Below are 21,862 nucleotides of genomic sequence, written 5' to 3'. Positions count from 1 at the left end.
ACAAGATAGTAAAAACTGTATTTCTTATTTCATGATTTTATTTTACCAATCAGAAAGGAACCATTTTGTCAATTCAAGGCTTATTTGGGAAAATTTTCATAGGTGTGTCTGAGTAGAGGGGCAAATGATAGCTTTTAGAAAAATGTTTTACTACCTTCTTTCTCCTGACATAAATAACCCTGTGATAACATAAGGATGGAAGCAAGTAGGTGACTCAGTGGGTAAAACCCTGATCCAGGAAGACCTGAGTTCAAATTCAATCTCAGACTCTTACTAGCTGTGTGACACTGAACAAGTTTCTTAACTTTCTTTGCCTCAAACCACCGAAGAAGGCAATGGCAAGCCACTTTAGTACCTTTGCCAAGAAAGTTCCATGGGCAATACTGGTAGTCTAGGGTCCACCAGTTGGTTAAGAAGAGTCAGACATGATTGAACAACTAATGAACAATAGCATGGGGATTTAAAGATCAAAGTGTTAATCATTCTCATGTTTTTTCTTTCTTGAAAAGCAATGTTGTCAGCCTATTATCTTTATTATCTTTGCCTTTATCTTTTAAAAAATGGACAATTCAAATTTTATTTGTACTTTTTCTTTCTTTTGATTATTTGCCATCGTGTTACTTCTCAGTGTGAAAGCCTCAAAGCTTTCTCCTTTTAGAAATTACTTTGTATGTACTTTATGTACATTCTATATTTTTCTCTTGGATATGAGCTATTTGTAAGAAGAAGATATTTTTTATTTTAATCTTTGTATCTGCATATGTTACATGTTTAAAAAGTGATGAACTGAATTCAAACATCTCTTGATTTTAATCTAGAGAATCACAAGCCTCTCCATTTTAACATTTTTAACTCCATTTTAATTGCAATCATCTCTAGAGCACTACTAAAAATTTTATTTGTGCAAATGAAGGCTGATTTCAAAATAGTCACCTTGTGAGGCTATACACTTTTATGGAGAATGACAGACATCCCTCCATCACCCCAAACAGGCTATAGTTAAGAAAGGATATATTTATGTATATATGTTGAGACACACACACAGAGACACACACACAGAGACACACACACAGAGACACGCGCACACACACACACACACACACCCCTACTTCTCTTTTCTATTCCTGCCTACTCTTTGCTTTAATTCTGCTTCTTAACTTGCTTTACTATTATTTAATCTCTCCCCATCCATGGATCCCTTCCTCATCTTTCCTCACCATTTGCTTCCCCATCTGCCATCCCCCCTTATTTCTTTATAGATTTTAAAGAGTGCTATACCCTTTATGGTATATATGATATATGTAGTGTTTCCTACTTAACCCATTCCCAATGTGAGCAGGGTTTTAGAACTACAAGCCCTAGTCCCCCATCTATGCCTTTGTGTCTATTCTTCCTCCGCACTTCATTTATATAACATGATTACTATTTTTATCTTAACTCTGTCTCAATCTTAAATCTGTCTCTAGCTCAATATTTTGAGCTAGTCTACTATTGTCAATCTTAAACATATAGAATAGATTTCCCATGTTAAAAAAAAAAAAAAAAACCATAAACCATTTGTCCATGTTGAGTTCCTTGAAATTTATCTTTGATATCGGCTCTTTTATGCTGCATTTTCTATTCAGTTTGAATTTTGTTGAAAGTTCTGAAAATCTGCAAATTCACTGAATATCCATTTTTTCTCATTCACTATTATAGATAATTTTCCTAGATATGATATTTTTGGCTGCAGGCCTATTGGATATTGGTAAATATAATTCTAGGACCTGAGTGAGGTCTTTTATTATGGCTGCCAGTAAGTCCTGAACAATTCTTATTGTAGCTGCAGCATATTTGAATTTTCTTCTTGTTTCTTGCAAAATTTTCTCTTTGATCTGGGGGTTTCAAAATTTGGCAATAATATTCCTGTATGTTTTCCACAAAGGATCTCACTGCGGCAATGATAGTGAATTTTTTTTCTATTTCTACTTTCCCTCCATGCTCTATCATTCCAAGACAATTTTCTTTCTTTCTTTTTTTTTTTTTAATTTAAATTTTATTTTATTTAATAATAACTTTGTATTGACAGAATCCATGCCAGGGTAATTTTTTACATTATCCCTTGCACTCGCTTATGTTTCGATTTTTTCCCCTCCCTCCTTCCACCCCCCCCCCCAAGATGGCAAGCAGTCCTATAAATGTTAAATATGTTGCAGTATATCCTAGATACAATACATATTTGCAGAACCGAACAGTCAAGACAATTTTCTTACATTATTCTGTCAAGGTTCTCTTTTTTTGGTCACAACTTTCAAGCAGTTCAGTTATTTTTTTATTTTCTCTTCTTGATGTGTTCTCTAGGTCTATTGTTTTTCTTATATTTAACATTCTGCTTTATTTTTTTATTCTTTTCCATTTTGTTATTTATTGATCTCATAGCTTCACTGGTTTCCCCTTGACCAATTCTAATTTCTTTTCTTTTCTTATCTTTTTTTTAAATATAGCTTTTTATTTACAAGATATATGCATGGGTAATTTTTTTAGCATCTTTAGTTCTAATTTTCCCCCTCCTTTCCCCAGATGGCAGGTAGACCAATATATGTTAAATATGTTAAAGTATATATTAAATACTATATATATATATATATATATATATATATATATATATATGTACATATACATACAGTTATTGTGCTACACAAGAAGAATCGGACTTTGAAATAATGTACAACTAACCTGTGAAGGAAATAAAAAATGCAGGCAGACAAAAATAAAGGGATTAGGAATGCTATGTAGTGGTTCATACTCATTTCCCAGAGTTTTTTCGCTAAGTGTAGCTGGTTTTATTCCTTATTGAACAATTGAAACTGATTTGGTTCATCTTATTGTTGATCAGAATTGATCATCATATAGTATTATTGTTGAAGTATATAATGATCTTCTGGTCCTGCTCATTTCACACAGCATCAGTTCATGTAAGTCTCTCCAGGCCTTTCCGAAATCCTCCTGCTGGTTATTTCTTACAGAACAATAATATTCCATAATATTCATATACCACAATTTATTCAGCCATTCTCCAATTGATGGGCATTCACTCAGTTTCCAGTTTCTGGCCACTACAAAGAGGGCTGCCACAAAAATTCTTGCACATACAGGTCCCTTTCCCTTAAGATCTCTTTGGGATATAAGCCCAGTAGTAACACTGCTGGATCAAAGGGTATGCACAGTTTGATAACTTTTTGAGCATAGTTCCAAATTGCTCTCCAGAATGGCTGGATGTATTCACAATTCCACTAACAATGTATCAGTGTCCCAGTCCAATTCTAATTTTCAAAGAGTTATTTTTGTCTTTGAGCCTATCTTCTTTTCTAGTTGGTTAATTTTTTTTCCCCCTAATCTTGGATTTCTTGATGGTTTTTATTTTGTTTTTCCTCAATAACTCTCATTTGATTTTTAAATTCATTTTTGAGTTCTTCTATAAATTCTCTCTAGGCAGGGAGCCATTCCACATTACTCTTTGGGGTAGAAATGTGTCCTCTTCTGAAGATGAATCCTGATCTTTCCTACTCCCATAGCCAGTTTCTATTGTGGGGTGGATTATTCTTTGCTGGTTTTTAAAATAAGAAGTATTACTGTAAGCCCCTCTAATCCTGGGGTGGGGAGGGGATGGTGCCTCTGGCTTTACTTCAGTTCATCCTTTCAACTAAAACCCCAAATCAAGAACTCTATCCTGCCCCACTGCCTCCACACTTATAGGTGTGCTGGTTCTTTCTCGCTGGAAGCCATACAGCTGGGCCTGGAGCTCCTAATCAGCCTAGGATCACTTAAGTCTTCTAGAACACAGACCTGACTACACAAACAGTTCAGGAGGTGAAAGTTTCTGTGGCTCCTACTGAGGCTCTAGCCATACCCAGCCCCAAGCTCCCCAAAGAGTGTTTCTGGGAGCTAGCTGAGAGGTATCTGCATTTCACATGGATTAATTCCAGGTCCCTGATCTTTCTTCAGATCTTCTTGAATTGTACTTTACTCTGCTCCAAGTCTTCTTGATTTTTTACCAGTCTACGTTCTCCCTGTGATGCAAACTTGTTCTATTTGAGGCGGAAATATAGAGAGCTTGAAATTTACTCTGCCATCTTCCCAGAATATCCCCTGCCCCACTCTACCTGCTTCCTTTTTTTTTTTTTTTTAATAACTTTTTATTGATAGAACTCATGCCAGGGTAATTTTTTACAACATTATCCCTTGCATTCACTTCTGTTCCGATTTTTCCCCTCCCTCCCTCCACCCCCTCCCCCAGATGGCAAGCAATCCTTTACATGTTGAATAGGTTACAGTATATCCTGGATACAATATACGTGTGTCGAACCAAACAGTTTTCTTGTTGCACAGGGAGAATTGAATTCAGAAGGTATAAATAATCCGGGAAGAAAAACAAAAATGCAAGCAGTTTATATTCACCTCCCAGTGTTCTTTCTTTGGGTGTAGCTGCTTCTGCCCATCTTTGATCAATTGAAACTGAATTAGCTCTCTTTCTCTAAGAGATCCACTTCCATCAGAATACATCCTCAAACATTGTTGAAGTGTATAATGATCTCCTGGTTCTGCTCATTTCACTTAGCATCAGTTCATGTAAGTCTCGCCAATCCTCTCTGTATTCATCCTGCTGGTCATTCCTTACAGAACAATAATATTCCATAACGTTCATATACCACAATTTACTCAACCATTCTCCAATTGATGGGCATCCATTCATTTTCCAGCTTCTAGCCACTACAAACAGGGCTGCCACAAACATTTTGGCACATATAGCTCCCTTTCCCGTCTTTAGTATCTCTTTGGGGCATAAGACCAGTAGAAACACTGCTGGATCAAAGGGTATGCACAGTTTGATAACTTTTTGAGCATAGTTCCAAATTGCTCTCCAGAATGGCTGGATGTGTTCACAATTCCACCAACAATATATCAGTGTCCCCGTTTTCCCATATCCCCTCCAACATTCCACATTATCTTTCCCTGTCACTCTAGCCAATCTGACAGGTGTGTAGTTCTACCTGCTTCCTAAACAACACACTTTTCCCTCTCTACCTCTACCACATAGTTTTCAGGCATTGAGTCAACACTAGGAGCCAAGTATCTCAAAAAAAAAAAAAAAAAAAAAAAAAAAAAGGAATTGTGCAAGGTTGGAGGTAAAAATTATGGGGGCAAGTTAGGAAAGGGGGGAAGGGAAGTGATAGAAAGCACTGCAAGCAGTAGAATGAAGTTAATTTGTGTAAGGCCAGTATGTTGCATAAGTTGTAAAACTTAGTAAATGTGATGAGTTGAAAACATGACTAAAATTAGTTGAAGGATTGAAATACAAATCCAAGTTGTTGGAGATCCATTGCCCAGAAATACTTGTATCTTGCAGACCAATTTAAATTATTGCTCAGTATTTTTACAGAGAAAATGCAACTTAGCACCAGAAGTCTAAAAAACATCTAAAGCTGATTTAAACTAAAATTTCTGCCAAACTAGTTTCTTCTTTCTTCCTTTCTTTCTTTTCTTTATTTCTTTCTTTGCTGAGGCAATTGGGGTTAAATGACTTGCCCAGAGTCACACAGTTTGGAAATGGTAAGTGTCTGAGACCAGGTCCTCTTGATTTCAGATCTGGTGTTCTATCCACCATGCCATCTAGCTGCCCCATGCCAAACTAGTTTCTAGTTTTTCCAGAAGTCTTGTCCAATTAAGAGTTCTTCCTCTGGTAATTTATAATTTGTGCTCTGCATTTTATTAAACATTGAACTAATATTTTTAGCTATTTCTGAGTCTCAGTCTGTTCCAATGCCTTATTTTTTATATTTTCAACCAATAACATAGTGTTATTAATTTTATGCAGTAGTTCTAAGATGCAGAATTGTATCATTTGTAGAGGATTAGCTTTGGAGTCAGGAAAATCTGAATTTGAGTTCTACCTCTGATCAATGTGTGACACCAATTAGTGACTCAGTGCCTTACCTGTCACTCTAAGACTAAATGCTGCAGATGAATTATGGTCTACTTTAGTGGAGGCAATATACTCATCCACATAACCAATGAAATCACATGTTACATCAAACAAAAGAACTGATATCTTTTTTTTTTTTTTTTTTTTTTTTTTTTTTTTTTTTTTTTTGCTGAGGCAATTGGGGTTAAGTAACCTGCCCCAGGTGACACAGCTAGGAAATGTTAAATGCCTAAGGCCACATTTGAACTCAGGTCCTCCTGACTTCACAGCTGATGTTCTATCACTTAGCCACCTGGCTGCCCCCAAGAACTGATATCTTTAAAACATAATACACAACTGTATAAACAAATATGCTACCATGGCACTACCTCAGTACTACTGTGGTAGCAGAGGAGGGTCTTTGAATTATATTTTTCTTGAAATTAGTATGGTCATAAAAGAGTAGGCTAGGGCAGCTAAAGTACTGGTCCTGGAATCAAGAAAACCTGAGTTCAAACCCAGCATCAGACACTTACTATCTTTGTGACCTTGGCAAATCACTTAACCCCGATTGCCTTTAAAAGGAATTTTTTTTTTTTTAAAACAGACCTCCTACCTCTACCTCTTAGTGTAAATGCATAGTTTCGGCTAGCCTCGTGTATACCTTTCCTTTACCCTAATTGTTCTTGCACAAGCCAAACAAAGAGGTAAACTGTCTTGGAACCCAAGGCCAACATCAAATAAGCAACTTAGGAAATCTTTATATTTCTTTCCCGAAAACACAGCCCTCTAAAAGTAATGGTGGAAAGTGGACCATAGTTAAAAGGACACTTGCCCCATAAAGATATATTTCTCTTTGGCAAACTGTTGCTTCTCCTCGATTTATATCAATATATGTATATATAATTTTAATAAAGTGGGCTTTCTTGTCACAGCCAATTTTATTAACACTTTTACTTCTACACAAAGCAATTAATGCTAAACTACAACAGCAAATCCAGTGAAAATTTTGCACTGATTAATTAAAAGATTAAGGAAAGAGGAAAGGAACAAGTATTTATCAAATACCTATCAAACCTTGTGCTAAGTGTTTTACAAGCACTACATTTGATCTTTACAACAACCCTGGGAAGTAGATATCATTATTATAACCATTTTATGGTGGAGGAAACGGAAGCAGATAGTAGCTAAACTATTTGATCAGGCATCATAGAGCTTGTAAGTTCTGAGTCCAGATAAGAACTCAGGTCTTCCTGACTCCAGGCCCAGCATTCTGTGTACTCTATCACCTAGCTGTTAAAAATAACAAAATACCTAAAGAAGCAGAAGTTGAAATTTTAAAAAGTAGAGCTATTAAAAATATTTTTAACTTCAGTGGAAAAAATAGTGAAATTCACTTTACCAATTTTTCAAAATATTGTATCTTTTTATCAATACTTCTTGTTTTGAGATCATATTTATGCACATAGCTTTCCTTTTTCTCCTAAGATTTGCGAGAAAAAGAAGCAATTCCACAAAACCTAATAACATAATGATCATGTCTGACATTGTACATAATATTCTAAATCTATAGTTTCCCTATCTCAACAGAAAAGGGAAGACATTTTAGCTACATTTTCTATCATTCCTTACTGAGTGCCTGCCACCTGGATGAAATATATCTACTTAATCAAGCGATAGATACTTAACTTTTGTTAAATTACTGCAAATACATTTGGAAAAACAAAATAAAGAGTATTATTATGTATTTATACATACAAGCAATATGGTGTTTATAGAGATCAGTTCTTTTGTTTATACATGTGATTTTGCTGGCATGGAGAGGTCTGGATGTGTACATGGCTTCCATCAAAGAAAACCAGAACTCATAATATTTCATTTTGGAAAGCCAGGTAAATCACTCAGACACTAAGGGACTCACATGGTTACATGTTGGTCAAGGCAGAACCCAAATTCAGGTCTTTCTGACTCCAAAGCTAATCCTCTATAAATGACACAACCCTGCCTCTTAAAACTGCAGTATAAAACTGTAATAAACAAGATATATTATTGGTTGAAAATACTGCAAGAGACTAAGACAAAGAAATAACTAAAAATATTAGTCCAGAACTTGATAAAGAATACAAAAAGAACAGAAATTACTAGAAGGTCTTCCTATTGGACAACATTGCTAGGAAAGTCAGAAACCAATTTGGCAGAAATTAATTTTTGGATCAGCATTTTACACCAACTGCCATAATAATCTCCAAATGGATATAAACAGAAAAGGGCAAAAAAAAAAAAAAATTAGATGAAAATGAAAGGAAATAATTTTTACAATTATGACTAGCAGAAAGATTCTTAATCAAGTCAAAGCCAAAAGAAAAGCTTGTAAATGAACAATTCAAAGCAGCAATAAGAGAAACTGTCAAATGGAATAAATATCTATTTTTCCATTCTTTCTGATAAGATCAAAAGCCATTCCTCAATAGATCAGGTACAAGAATATGAACAATTTTTTTAAAAAGAATTTTATCAATGACCATATGAAATAATGCTCCAAATCACTGAAAATTACAGAAAAGTACATTTAAACAATTCTGAGGCCCAACTTTACACCCAACAAAATGGCAAAGATGATAGATAAAAGAATCAAAGTTAGAGAAGCTATGACAAGACAGACATGCTGATATTTAAAATGCCATATTTTAGCTGGTGAAGCTGTGGGTTTATTTAACCATTCTGGAAAACAATTTGGAATTACAGCAGCAAAAGGGACTACATTGTTCATACTCTTTGTTCCAATGATCCCAACACCATGCACACATCTTAGGGTCAAAGAGAATAAGAAAGACTCTATGTTTACCAAAATATTTATAACACTTTTTTGTGATGGCAAAAAAGTGGAAACAAAGGAGGCACTATCAATTGGGGAATCAGCTGGATAAATAGTAGTAAATGAATGCAATTAGTTGATTATTATTGTATCCTGAGGAATTTGGACAAAATGGTTAGACTTCTACGAACTACAAAGAAAGAAGTAAGGAGAATCAGCAGACCAATAGACACAATGAATACAATAACATAAATGAAAATAATGAAAAGTAGCCCGACTAGGATTAACGGTAAAATTAACTTGTAATTGTAAAGTTAAAAAACTGTAATCTTGACTCAGAAGAACTGATGATGAAACAAACATTAAGCAAAGACAGAAAGGACTCTGAATGTGTTTTTCTCTGAAAGTTTGGAAAGTTAAGAGCCAAGAATCAAGGATTGGGGTTACTCAAATGGATGTCAAAAATTCAGTTCTCTGAAGATCATATTTTATTTAAAGATCAGCCATTAAGCTTCTAATTTAATTTCCATTTAACACAACTATATATAATAAGCTTAGTTTATCTGGTTTCTTAGTCCACATTAGATTATAAGCAGAAAACTAGAAAACCAGAGAGAAGTATGGATTGTTAGTAGCGATAAAAAGTGAAAGCTGACTATGAAGAAGGCAAAAAATCCACAGAAAGCACATGAAAATATTCAAAATGCATAACAAACCAGGATCATTATTAGTCCAAATAGCCCCTTTGTAATTCAGTAGCCTCTAAGGGTATTATTGCTGCATTACAGCAAAATGCAATACAGATCTAGGCACTTAAGTAACCAAATAAGGGAAGCAAATAAACTTCTAAAATTTATATTACATATTATATTTTCTTTGGACTTCTTCATTATTTGTCTTTATACAAGTTTTACAGAATACTCTCAGATAATGTTTTGACTTCTAAGAATTACTCTATCTGTGGGGCTTTATTTAATCTCAGCCAAAATGCTACATTATACTACTATAATATATGCTTGTATTGTAGTAGTTAATAGTAGTAATGGTGATAGTGATAGTATATGACTATAGTTCAAGTACTTCTACTTAATTAGGCAATAGATATTAAGCAGCTTTTGGCTAAGGAATTTACTAAAAGATGGTATAGTGATAAATGGTAGCAACAAAATATCCTTTATTATAAATCAGAAACACCCAGACAGGACTTTTCTGGGGTTTATGTGTCAGGCAGGCTGAACTTCTACTATCATGACCTTGATGGAAAAGTCTAGAAGTCGTGGGAATATCAATGCCTCTGTTCTCACATTTATATTTATTAAGTGATCTCTGACCTAGCAAGCATTTAATAAATTGCTGTCTTTTGGGCTAGTATTCTGGACAAACACCTATAAGTAAAAAGCTGGCAGACTGTACAGGGTACTTTGTATCAGAATCCTATCCCTCTTTTTAATGGAAATGGGATGGGGAAGGGGGTCAGAAGGAGAAGAGAAGGAAAAAGGAAAAAGAGGGAAGGGAAGAAGGAAGAAGATGCAAAGTTAATAGAGAGGAAGGAAAGAAGAGGGAAAAATAGGAAGGGAGAAGAGAGAAGGAGGGACAGGGATTCTCCAAATGGATACATGAAATAAAAGATGACATCATGATTAAATTAAAGGAGCAAGTATAAAATTACCTTTTTGATCTACAGATATAAGAAGAGTTAACTGATTAAAAAAGATCGTAAGGATTACATGAAAATAAAATGGATAGTTATAGTAGTTATAGTTATAAAATATACAAGTTTTTGCACCACAATTTAAAGCAGTTAAAATTAAAAAGTAGGTTAACTGTAAGGAAAAAAAATCTACAGCAATTTTTTTTTTAAATAAGGGTCTCATTTCCAAGATATTTATAAGCATCAAAACAATTCCCCAATTGATAAAAGGTCAAAAGATTTGAACAGGAAGTTTTCAAAAATAGAAATCCTAGCTATCAACAACCATATGAAATTAAAACAACTTTGAGATTCTACCTCATACCTGTCATAATGGCAAAGATGATCAAAAAGGAGAAGCTGTAGGAAAAGAAGCATGTTAATGCACTATTGATAGAACTATGAATTGGACCAGCCATTCTAGATAGCAATCCAAAACTATGTCCCATAAGTCACTAAACTGTGAATTCCCTTTTGACCCACTGGTGCCCCAACTAAGTTTGCACTACAAAGATATATTTAAAAAAAAAAAAAAAAGGGAAAGGATATGTATAGTACTTAAAGCATTTCTTTTCATAGCAGCAGAAACCTGGAAATAAAGAAGTACCCACCTGTTGGGAAGTGATTAAACAAATTATGGTCTATGAATAAATAGAATGTTATTGTGCAATAAAAAAATGCAAAGTGAAGAGCTTCAGAGAAAATTGGAAAGAGCTCTATGAAATGATGTGGAATAAAGTAAGTAGAAACAAGAAAATGATTTAAACAAGTAGAATACTATAGAAAAACAACTTTGAAAGACTTTAGAAGTGAATGGTTCAGTGACAAACCATAATTATAAAACCAAATATGAAGCATGTTACTACTCATCTTCTGCCAGAAAGCTAATAGACTTATAAAACCACTACAAAAATTTGTTTTTTTTACTCTATAGATTTTTTTTTTAATGGAGAGATTTTAATCTTTCTTTCTTTTACTACTGTTCAATGGAAAAGGGGGGAAAGAAAATAAATGTGGTGGTGAAGAACTGGCAATCAACCAATTGGCTTAAGCAACCTACAAACTATTTCTTAATGCAATAAGAGGTATATTTACAAGGCAAAATAAGCAAGAATACCACGGACTTGAAATATGCCTTTAATAATTCTGAATTTATCAACTGGTGAGCCATCTTTGCTCTTGGCTTTCCAAAGAGGATGTATCTTGCCTTAGGCTTTTTCCTTAACTTCCAGTTTTGAATTTATTTGGTAGGGACAGATAAACAGATCAATAAAAAGCTGGAAGTTTTAACTTAATCTTCAGTGCCAGTTACTAATGCTAGTATAATACATACTGTATTAAATTAATGCTCATGTATTTAACTCCTGTCCACAGCCCTTATCGATCTTTTCCCATGTTCACATTCATTCAGAGATCTCCGACCCAGCAAGTAATTAATACTTCTTGTGTGACTGATAGTCTAAGGCAATGGGTTTAAATAAAAAGCTGGAAGATTGTGAAAGATATTTTTATTTATAAAATTTCTTTACAAGTAACTTCTTTCCAAGAAAATTTTTTAAAAATGTTTTCCAAATGCTCTTTGCATATGCTGGTTGTATTATATATTCTCTGGGATCTCCTTTTAGGTATCTGATTACTCTTTTATAATCTCCTTTATTGAGTCATCATTATTCATATGTGTCCCTTAAATGCTCTCTCATAGACCCCTTTTTTCTTTATATTCCATCTTTAGTGGTCTCATCAGACAACATCCATCTTTAGTGACCTCATCAGACAACATAAGATTTATTTATCATCTTAATGCTGATAATTATAAAAACCACAAATTCAGCCCCTAGCCTCTCTCTCCAGTATTAACCAATCACCTGCTGGACGTTTGAACTAGATGTCCCATTGTAAACTCAATCATAATCAAAATAGAATTTATTATCATTTGTCCAAAAGCACTGTTCTCCACTTAAAAACAAACAAAAACTCTCCACTATTTCTGTTGAGAGGCACCACCATCTTTCTAGTCACCTAGATTTAGAACCACAGTGTCATCCTCACTTTTCATTTCTTTTCATTCCATATATCCAATAAGTTGCTAAATCTTTTCACCACATCTCCTTGAGACTGTCCTTGGCACTGTCAAATGATTAAGTTTCAGAAACTGATATCATTTTATCAGTGGAAATGAGACATTATCATAAGCTTTGCCTAACTATGTGATCTTACCATCTGACTTACCACTGAAATCTTCCATATGTATTATTTCCCCCATTAAAATATTGAGTCCTTGAGAACAAGGAATGTTTTATTTTTTTATTTGTATCCCTACCACACAATCACAGTGTTTTACACACTATAAGTGCTTAATAAATGCGTCATTCATTGATTCATGAATCCATTCATGCATTTATTTATTCCTCTTAGCTCACAAGAGACACCATCCTAGTTAAGCTCTCTCCCAGAATATTATAATGGCCTCTTAACTGGATCTCTCAGCATTAAGTTTACCTCCTCCATCTTTCACATACCACAGTTACCTTTTCAATGCACAGATCTGACCATGTTACTTCTCTACACAATCAACTTCAGTGGTTTTCTTTTACTTCTAGGATTAAATATAAACCCTTCTGTTATGAATTTAAAATTCTCTATTATCTAGTCCCAAACTTATCTTTCCAAGCTTATTATACATAAGTAAATAACATACTTATATTTCATGCATGTTATAACCCAAACAAGAAGGCAGAATTTCTCATTATTCCTCACACATGACAATCAATCTGCTTCCAAGCAATACAGGTGATCTTTGACATTTGGAATTCTTTCCTTCCTTGTTTTCCCCTAAACTTCTTGTAAAGCTCACTCTAGAGGTCACCTTCTACATGAAACTTTTCCTCACTCATTTAAAATGTCTATATTGTCTTCCCAAACTAGAGTTAACTAAGTTGTTAAATGCCAAGGCCTGTTTCTTTTGTATTTTTTAACCTATACTAATGTACAAAGTAGACATTTCAAAAATATTTGTTTACTAATTACATGTGAACTTTTAATGAACAGCCATTTTACTAATAATGAATTTTATTTTGATTATACCTCATTTCTATTATTTTTTAAAAGAGAAAGACCCTTATGTTGACAAAAATTTTGAGGCAAATAATTAATTGGAGGGAGGGAGAAACTCCACAAAAATAGTAGTCAGAAAAAAATTTTTTAAAGATCTTTTTTTTAATATATGTATGCATATAATTTTATATATATGACAATAAAATGTCATGTCCTTAACTTTGAGTCATTAATATCACATTTACTGCTCACTCAGAGCACATAAACTCACAGATTCACTATTCTGTTTAAATTAACATTATAATAAACATAAAACACATGCAAGTAAATGTCCATTTATTGGAAAATAGCTAACACTGTGGCACATGACTAAAAAAATAGTACTGTCCTTTAACAAATAATAAATATGAAGGGTAAAAAGAATGATGAGAAGACATATTAGCTGATACAAAATGAAGCAGAACCAGAGAAACAATAGACATACTGTTAACAATGTAAATAAAAATAACAAAAGCAATACAAAATGGAATAATGTATAATTTTAATGATCAGGCATAAATGTATCTCCCTCCCTTCTTTGCAGGCTTGGGGGAGATTATGAGTATAGAACATTACATGTATTATCTGCTAGTGCTGATTATTTTCACTGAAATTTTTCTCGTTCTTTTTAATCTCTGAGGAGGTGAAAGCAGAGGAATATATTTAGAAGTTGATGAACAAAAGATATTAATAAATTTTTTAACCCAGGAAAAAACTTAATTTGCAATTAAATTATGATATAACTTTCATTATATTTTCATGCTGTCCACAAGTAATTAACAGGTATTTGGTGATTAAACTGTAGGTAATTCTTAAAAGTAAATGGATTTATCTCCAGTTACCTTTTTCTTCTGCTCTTCTGTAGCTTTAATAATTCCTGGGTCTGATTTCCAAGACTTTCCAAAATTGTAGAAAAGTGCAACACTATTGGCAAGGAATGGAAGATGAATGAATAAAAAGTTGAGATGTGCCTAAAGTTAAGGAATCTAAAGAAATAGACAACAATACTGAGGGTTTTTTTTTTTTTTCAAACATCTAGAAAGTTAAAAAGATTAGTAGAATGATAATCACCATAATCTTGCAACTTAAAAGTCACAATATATTATAATGAATATATTAAATATTAATCTCAACAATTTTGCAAGTTCTCAACTAAGCTAAAATAAGTAAATTCTTTTTTTTTCCCCCTGCGGCAACTGGGGTTAAGTGACTTGCCCAGGGTTACACAGCTAGGAAGTGCTTAACATCTGAGACCAGATTTGAATTCAGGTCCTCCTGACTTCAGGGCTGGTGCTCTATCTACTGTGCCATCTAGCTGCTCCTAGTTGGTTAACTATTTTTCATAAGGTGCCCTGTAAATTAATTTTAAAAATCTATGTCTCCAAAAAAAGCATAAAAGTAAACCAGCTGGCTTCTTAACTTCCAAAGAATGTATTTTGCCTTGAAGCAGTTAGGCAGCATAGTGAGTAAGCAGACAGAAGACTGGACCAAGGATCAAGAAGATTTAAGTTCAAATTCTGCCTCAGATTCTTACATTCTTATATTCTGAGATAAATTCTGTTTGTTTCAGCTTCCTTATCTATAAAACAGGAATAATAATAGCTTCTATTTCCTAGGGCACTGTAAAAATAAAATATAAAGGACTTTACAAACCATAAAGATTCTTATAAATGCTAGTTATTGCTATTGTTATTATATTCTAAAAATAAGATGAGTATCCATACTACAAGTATTTTTAAATAATTAAAATTTTATTCAGCAGTATTGAAGCATTTCTTAAATGAAATAAAGTTCAATAGGGAGGCACAAAATAAATCTTTTAGCAGCTCTCAAATATTCTTACTACACAATAATTCCCCTCCCACTCCCTTCAGCTTAAAAAGATTTTTCATCCAGGGATGAAAATGGGATATTTATGCAACATTTTAAAGTTATAAGTTAAAAAGAAATTTAAAAATGGAAATAGTGATGTCAAATTTTACATGTTAATTGGTTGAACATTATGCAGATGGAAGCAAAATCACACTGGGAGCAATAACACAGCACTAAAGCCCAAAATATCTGGAATACTCATGAAAACTGTTTCTAAGTGTTTTACACTGTCAGAAGTATATGTAAGATTTTTCTTCTCAATTTTGTAGCCAGGCTTTTTTATGTGTAGACAGTCTTCCATATTTTTAATACATTAAGTAGGAAATAAAAACTGTTTTCTAAATAAAAGTCTTAGTTAAGAACAGAATGGAATTCAGTTGGTACAAATTAAAATATGGTTTCTGGATGGAAATCAGCAACTAAGAAGGAAAAATATTTAAGAACTAATAAAAAGTCTTAAGCTTTATACCAATTGCCATATGTAGCTTTCCCAAAAATTAGCAAGAAAAATGTATTAAAAATTGGGAGTAGGTGGGTCGAGATTTGATTAGTGCAGGGGAAATTAAAAACATGGGTATTCTCTCAACAAAGTCAGACTAGCAATTGATCTACAACTTATATTCTTAAGAATTGCCTGGGGCATTGAGAAAATCCAGAATCACATAACTATTCAGAGGTAGGATAAGACTAGTTTTCTATACATAATTTCACGCCATCTTTCTTATTCAAATATCAAGCTAATAATAACTGATGTTCACATAAAGCTTTATGAGTTACAAAACAGGATCCTCAATAGGTATTGAAGTACAATTGACAGTGAAGTACATGGTACAATTATAATTAATCTTCTTTGGACGAAGGGAAAACTGAGGCAGATAGAGAATAAATCATCTGTTCAAAGTCACTTGGGCATTTTATAGTGAATTGAGGATCTCAACTGAGGACCCATAATTCAAAACTGAATAGCTTATCCATTATGGAATAACTGTCATTGATAATTAACACTAATGGATTTGTGTTTATGTGCTAATGAAAATGAAGAGGTGGCCACACTAATCCTCATCTTGGAATATACATAATATAGATTCTGGTTTATTCCTTTAAAACTGTAGCTTTTTTGTAAATGTACAGAAGAATAAATACAGAGTTAAAAAAATTGGATTATCCTTGAGATCATGTGAGAATGTTTGATAAACTGGTAGAACAAGAGATGTTACGGTTAAACTGTTTCTCCATAAGAAGAAATAGACTTGATTTCTAAAAGTTGCATTCAGATGTAACAACTTAGAATACAGAAGTATTGATTAAATACCTAATTAGGTAGTACAATCAGGGAAAAAAAAACAAACCCTCTACCATAGTTAGTGTTCCCTTCTCATATTTAGTCTAATTTGGGATCTGATTATTTATATATTTCCAATCTGTATGGAAAGAGTAGAAAAAACAAAAGGAAGGATGCAATAGAAATTAGCTAGGGCAGCTACTACCCCTTTTTCCTTCCACAGTCTTACAACCTAATAAAAAATCTCATACTTCTTTATAATTTACTCCTTCTATCTATGATTTATTTGCAAGCTCTTCCCTCCCTTCTTTTCTTTCTTTCTTCTTTCTCTCACCCATCCACTATCTACCTATGTCCCTATTTCCTCAGATTAAAGTGGTATGAATAATGAATATCATTAAGAGATCACTTGTGTTCATATTCACACTATTCGAAGTTATAGCTGTGTAAAATATGTTAACTGATTCTAACTCAATGGAAGTAGTCCATGTGGAATTCAAATGATGTAAGCACTTCGGATTCATCATTCTTAGTAATTTACAGGATATCCTGAGTTTAAAACTTTATTATGGTCAATATAAGACATGAAGACTGGAAACATGGCTATATTATAGTAGAAAAAAGTTCAGTGGAACTCTTCCATATTTACGTAGGGATCTAGAATTTAAAGTTCTATTAATGGTGTGAAACTATAAGGATTCCCCTTATACATACATGTATATTTACAAATATGTAAAAATTAAAAGTTAAAGATTTTAAAAATAGTTAAGAGTTAAATATAATTAACTGTAGATTGAAAACTCAAGTATTAGCAATGTATATAATTTTTCAATTGATATCTAAGTTAATAAACTAAAAAAAATCGGAAATCAATAACATAAAACTGGTCTACAACATCATTTCATTATGAGGGGAAAAAACTTCTGAACAAAACTATCAAGTCCTTCAAAATTCATATTGTATACTTTTTAAAAATTGATGAATTTGAATTTTGTTACCTATTTGGCTAACTGGTACACAATCCTTTCCTTTCAAATTGATTACAGAAAAGGATCAATCTTGCTATAAATTTTAAACATATCCCATCATGCAAAATGTAAAGCAAAAATATAAATGAACCATCACATATATAAAATTTTAACTTAGCAAGCTTAACATGAGTAGTATGAAAGTTTATTTTAGTTTATAAAAATCAGGAATATTTTAAATTTTATAGCCAAATTAGCCTGAATTTCCTGGACCTGCATCTTCAGGCTATCTAACTTCTTTGTATTTAATTATTTTTTTTTCTTCAGAAAAGAGAAGAAAAATTTTAATTTACCCACTTTGCTACTACTCTTATCAATAACAGCTAACATTTATATAATGCCCACTATGTGCCAAGCACTGTGCTAAGGGTTTTACAATTATTATTTCATTTTATCCTAACAAATCCAGGGGGCAGGTGCTTTTATTATTCCCATTTTACAATCAAGTAAACTGAGGCAAACAAGCTAAGTGAATTGTCCAGAGTCACACAACTAGTGTCTGAAGGCAAATTTTAACTCGTGTCTTCCTGACTCCAGATCTAGCATTAAATGCAACTGTTATACCACCTAGGTGCCAATATTCAACAGTCTCTGAAAAGATTTCATAATAAAGAAAGTTAAACTTTGGTCTAGAATGACATTTTCACTATTTTTTGATTTAACAGTATTTTTTCCTCTTCTCCAATTAGGGTTGAAAAGTAATTCATGTATTAGGCAACAAGGAATTGTTTTAGGAAAATATAAACTTTTCCCTTTTCAGTATAAAATTCAATGTCCAATTTAGGTAATGGAATGTTATGTAACTATGAAATACTTGTAGTCTACTGAAGTTACTTTAAAGGTCAAGTCACCTCTTAAAAAAGCAAATTTTAAGTAGATGAGGTAATGAAAATAAGCATATCTGTTTTAGTCTTTAGTCAAATGTTCCTATAAGACAATTCTAAGGCTTAATGAATTCTTAAGGGGCAGTTTTTATGTCCAAGTATACTACATGACCAAAATGAGGTAGTGAAAATTGCTACGTGGAGGAATTTCACCAGGTACCACCTTACTAACACTAAAAAAGCAAAAAAAAAGGAACTGCTTTGATGAATGTAAACATTTTATTTTATTTTTGAAGTAGAACAATGAATTTACTATATTTATACTTAATTATATGTAAAAGGAGAAGCAAACCATGTATAATACAGATTCACAATTTCATGTGTAATCTTTTTGTTTTATTTATATATAGAAATACTTTTTTGTTGTTTTATTACTTTCAGAAAAAATGATATTAAAATAAAACAAAATTGGTTGTAATGTAAGCATTTTATAAAGCTGTCTAAATATAAGAATTTTAAGTTCTTGTTCCATTTCTTTATTGCTTCATACCTCAAAACAAAATGGATAAAGTTCCCCAGTCCAAATAAAACTGGGTAATTTTGCCAAAAGATCACATTAAATGGCAGCTATTTCACATACACATAGTCCTTGAGAACTATTACGTAATGTTTGTAATAGTGATCAATGTCACTACAATTCTAGACCTTTAAAAATACATTTTATAGTCTGATAAGGTGGTACATGCCTGTATTCCTTGATGCTTGGGCAGGCAAATCCCAGTGGACTGCTTGAACTCAGAAGTTCTGAGCTGAACTAATTCTAGGTCCAACAAGGTGATAACCTTCCCTATCTCCCTAAGAGCAGATGGCTAACAGGCTGCCTGAGAAGAGGGCAAATACATCAAAGATTCAGTTCAGTGGCACTGAGCCCAAGAGTAGCTACAACTTATAGCCCAGATCAGAAAGAGAGATTTAATCTCAAAATTAAATCAGTAAAGGTCTGAAACTCTGAATAGGTGTGCTTGAATCAGACAACCAAGCACTTAAGGCTAATTACCCATTGGACAATAACTCTATTAGCATGTTTGGAATTTCTCTTCTCACAGTTAATGCTTGGGGTTAGGAGAATCATGGAGGGATTAGGGGGTGGAGTGAGACAAGCCAGAGTCACTTTGGAGGAGGTTGGTGGAGAGTTTGTGGCAATCTTGTCCATCCCCTTCACTTCTCCCTCTAAAGACCAAGGACTTTTGCTTAAACTGACGCCAGCTGTTTCTGAGGCCTCCAGGGAGCTAGCCCGGAACTTACAAAATCAATCAATAAATAAAACTTATTTTGCATATCTTTCCATAGTGAAGTTTTTCAAAAGATTTGATACACATTTATGAAACTGACTTTATTAAAATACTGAGTCTAAATTATCTTACTAAATTTTTAAAAATCTAATTAGATGCTAAAAATCTACCATGAATAATGATGAAGTACACAGCAAAGGTCAAAATTCTAAGTTGCTATCATTTCTCTGATGTATGTATTTTTACTTCAATGTGTTAAGTATTGACGACAGCATTTCTCAATACATTGCAAGAACAATAGATACTAAAATCTACCACAAATTAGAATTAGCAACCTAAAATCAGTTTAGCTTAAGAGTCAGATAACAGTTTTTAATACATCTAATATACCAATAATTAAGAAGGGAAAGACCACATCTTTTCTTTGAAATTTGGTTGAATACCATTAAAATATCCTGGAAAGGATGGTGGTACTTAATCAACAAGGTTCAATTTTAATTCTTTTCTCTACTACTAACATGCCTTATACTTACACTTCTTACTAACATTTTAAGTAAAGTTTCAGAAGAATGGTAGCTAAATAGTGTTCATAAGAAAATGTCAAATTTAGACTTGATGTTACAAGTCAATGGGGGCTGCCTTTAAATATCTGGGGTCTACTGTGTCTCCTCCAGCTATCATGGAAGCATATCCTTTAAGCAGCATCCTCTCAGATACATATAAATTGCTGACTGATATCACCGGAATACCACCAGTGTGACAAAAGCTTTTTACTTGCCATTGTCCTAATTTAGACAGGTTTTCATTTTTTTAAAAATAAGAAGAAACACCAATTATTAATCGTTACAAATAAGCTGCCAAAAATCTGGGTTAGCTATTCTTTTCTCTCCCCAAGAAAGCTAAGGAAAAGTTAGGACCTTGTTTTAACTGTACCAGAAATACATAACAGAAAGACACCATCATCTTTGTGTATAAAGATAATTACAAAGTAATATATTTTAGCTCTTTTCAGTCCTTTCTCATTTTCATGAAAATAAGGGATATTGGGGCAGCTAGGTGGCAAAGCAGATAGAGCACCAGCCCTGAAATCAGGAGGATCTGAGTTCAAATCTGCTCTCAGATAACATTTCCTAGCTGTGTGACCTTAGGCAAGTCACTTAATCCCAATTGCCTCAGGGGGGAAAAAAAGAAAGAAAGAAAGAAAAGAAAAAGAAAAGAAGGGATATATATATAAACTAAAACCAATACTTAATTGATTATTGTTTTTAAGAACTTAATAATCCCTGGATTCTTTTAGACTCCATTCAAATACCATCTCCTCCAAGAACCTTTTCCTAGACACCTTAGTGGCTGAGCTCTTTTCCTCTAAGGCTATCTTTCATCTACTAAATATTTATCTTGCATGTACTGATTTATATTTGCTGTCATTCTTCCCCCTACCCCCCCCCCCCACCTTTACAATGTAAGCAACTTGAGGGGAAGACCTGTTTTTGTCTTTTCTTTGTATCCCCAGGATTTGGCACAATGCTTGGTATGTAGCAAGTATTTAATGAATACCTGTTGATTACTGCATAGACCTCTAGTTAAATATTATTCTATATAATTAAAGTATGGCAAACACATGCCTTTCATAAAGCAATTCTGGTCATGTCTTAAAGCTAAAGATACATTTAACAGTTTGGGGGCAAATAAAGGGTCTAATCAAAAGCAATATGCCAAGGTAGAAAGAATGTCAGTCTTGGAATCAGGAAGACTTGTTCTCACATTCTAGCTTTTCTTGCTTCCCCCAGCAATGCTCTCAGAAGATAAACTAGACATGAATAGGTACAGAGAGTCTGCACACTTAAGTTTTTGAGACAGGTTTGAACCAAAAATATATTTTTAAATGTATAACAAACAAATCATTAAGTTTCTAGAAGAGAAATGTAATAAAAGTTCTCATATTAAAGTAATAAAGTTTTACTTTTAAAATACCTCTAAAAGAAATAGGCATCAAGAATTTGTTATTTAAAATAACTGTTTATG

General features: G+C 33.2%; 1 protein-coding gene across 2 annotated transcripts in view; it reads right to left on the bottom strand.

Annotated features, from left to right (window-relative positions):
- ZDHHC17 (zinc finger DHHC-type palmitoyltransferase 17) overlaps positions 1 to 21,862 on the bottom strand; it is a 99,016-nt gene that overhangs the window by 18,459 nt on the left and 58,695 nt on the right. For both annotated transcript variants that reach the window (XM_052001390.1, XM_052001391.1), the window contains exon 11: positions 14,382 to 14,506. In XM_052001390.1, the coding sequence (XP_051857350.1) occupies positions 14,382 to 14,506 (125 nt within the window). The remainder of the gene's footprint in view (positions 1 to 14,381; positions 14,507 to 21,862) is intronic.

This window comes from Antechinus flavipes, chromosome 5 (assembly GCF_016432865.1).
Source record: "Antechinus flavipes isolate AdamAnt ecotype Samford, QLD, Australia chromosome 5, AdamAnt_v2, whole genome shotgun sequence".
Lineage (NCBI taxonomy): Eukaryota > Metazoa > Chordata > Mammalia > Dasyuromorphia > Dasyuridae > Antechinus > Antechinus flavipes.
The sequence above is the reverse complement of the archived record's forward strand: the minus strand, read 5'-3'. Positions and strand labels throughout refer to the sequence as shown.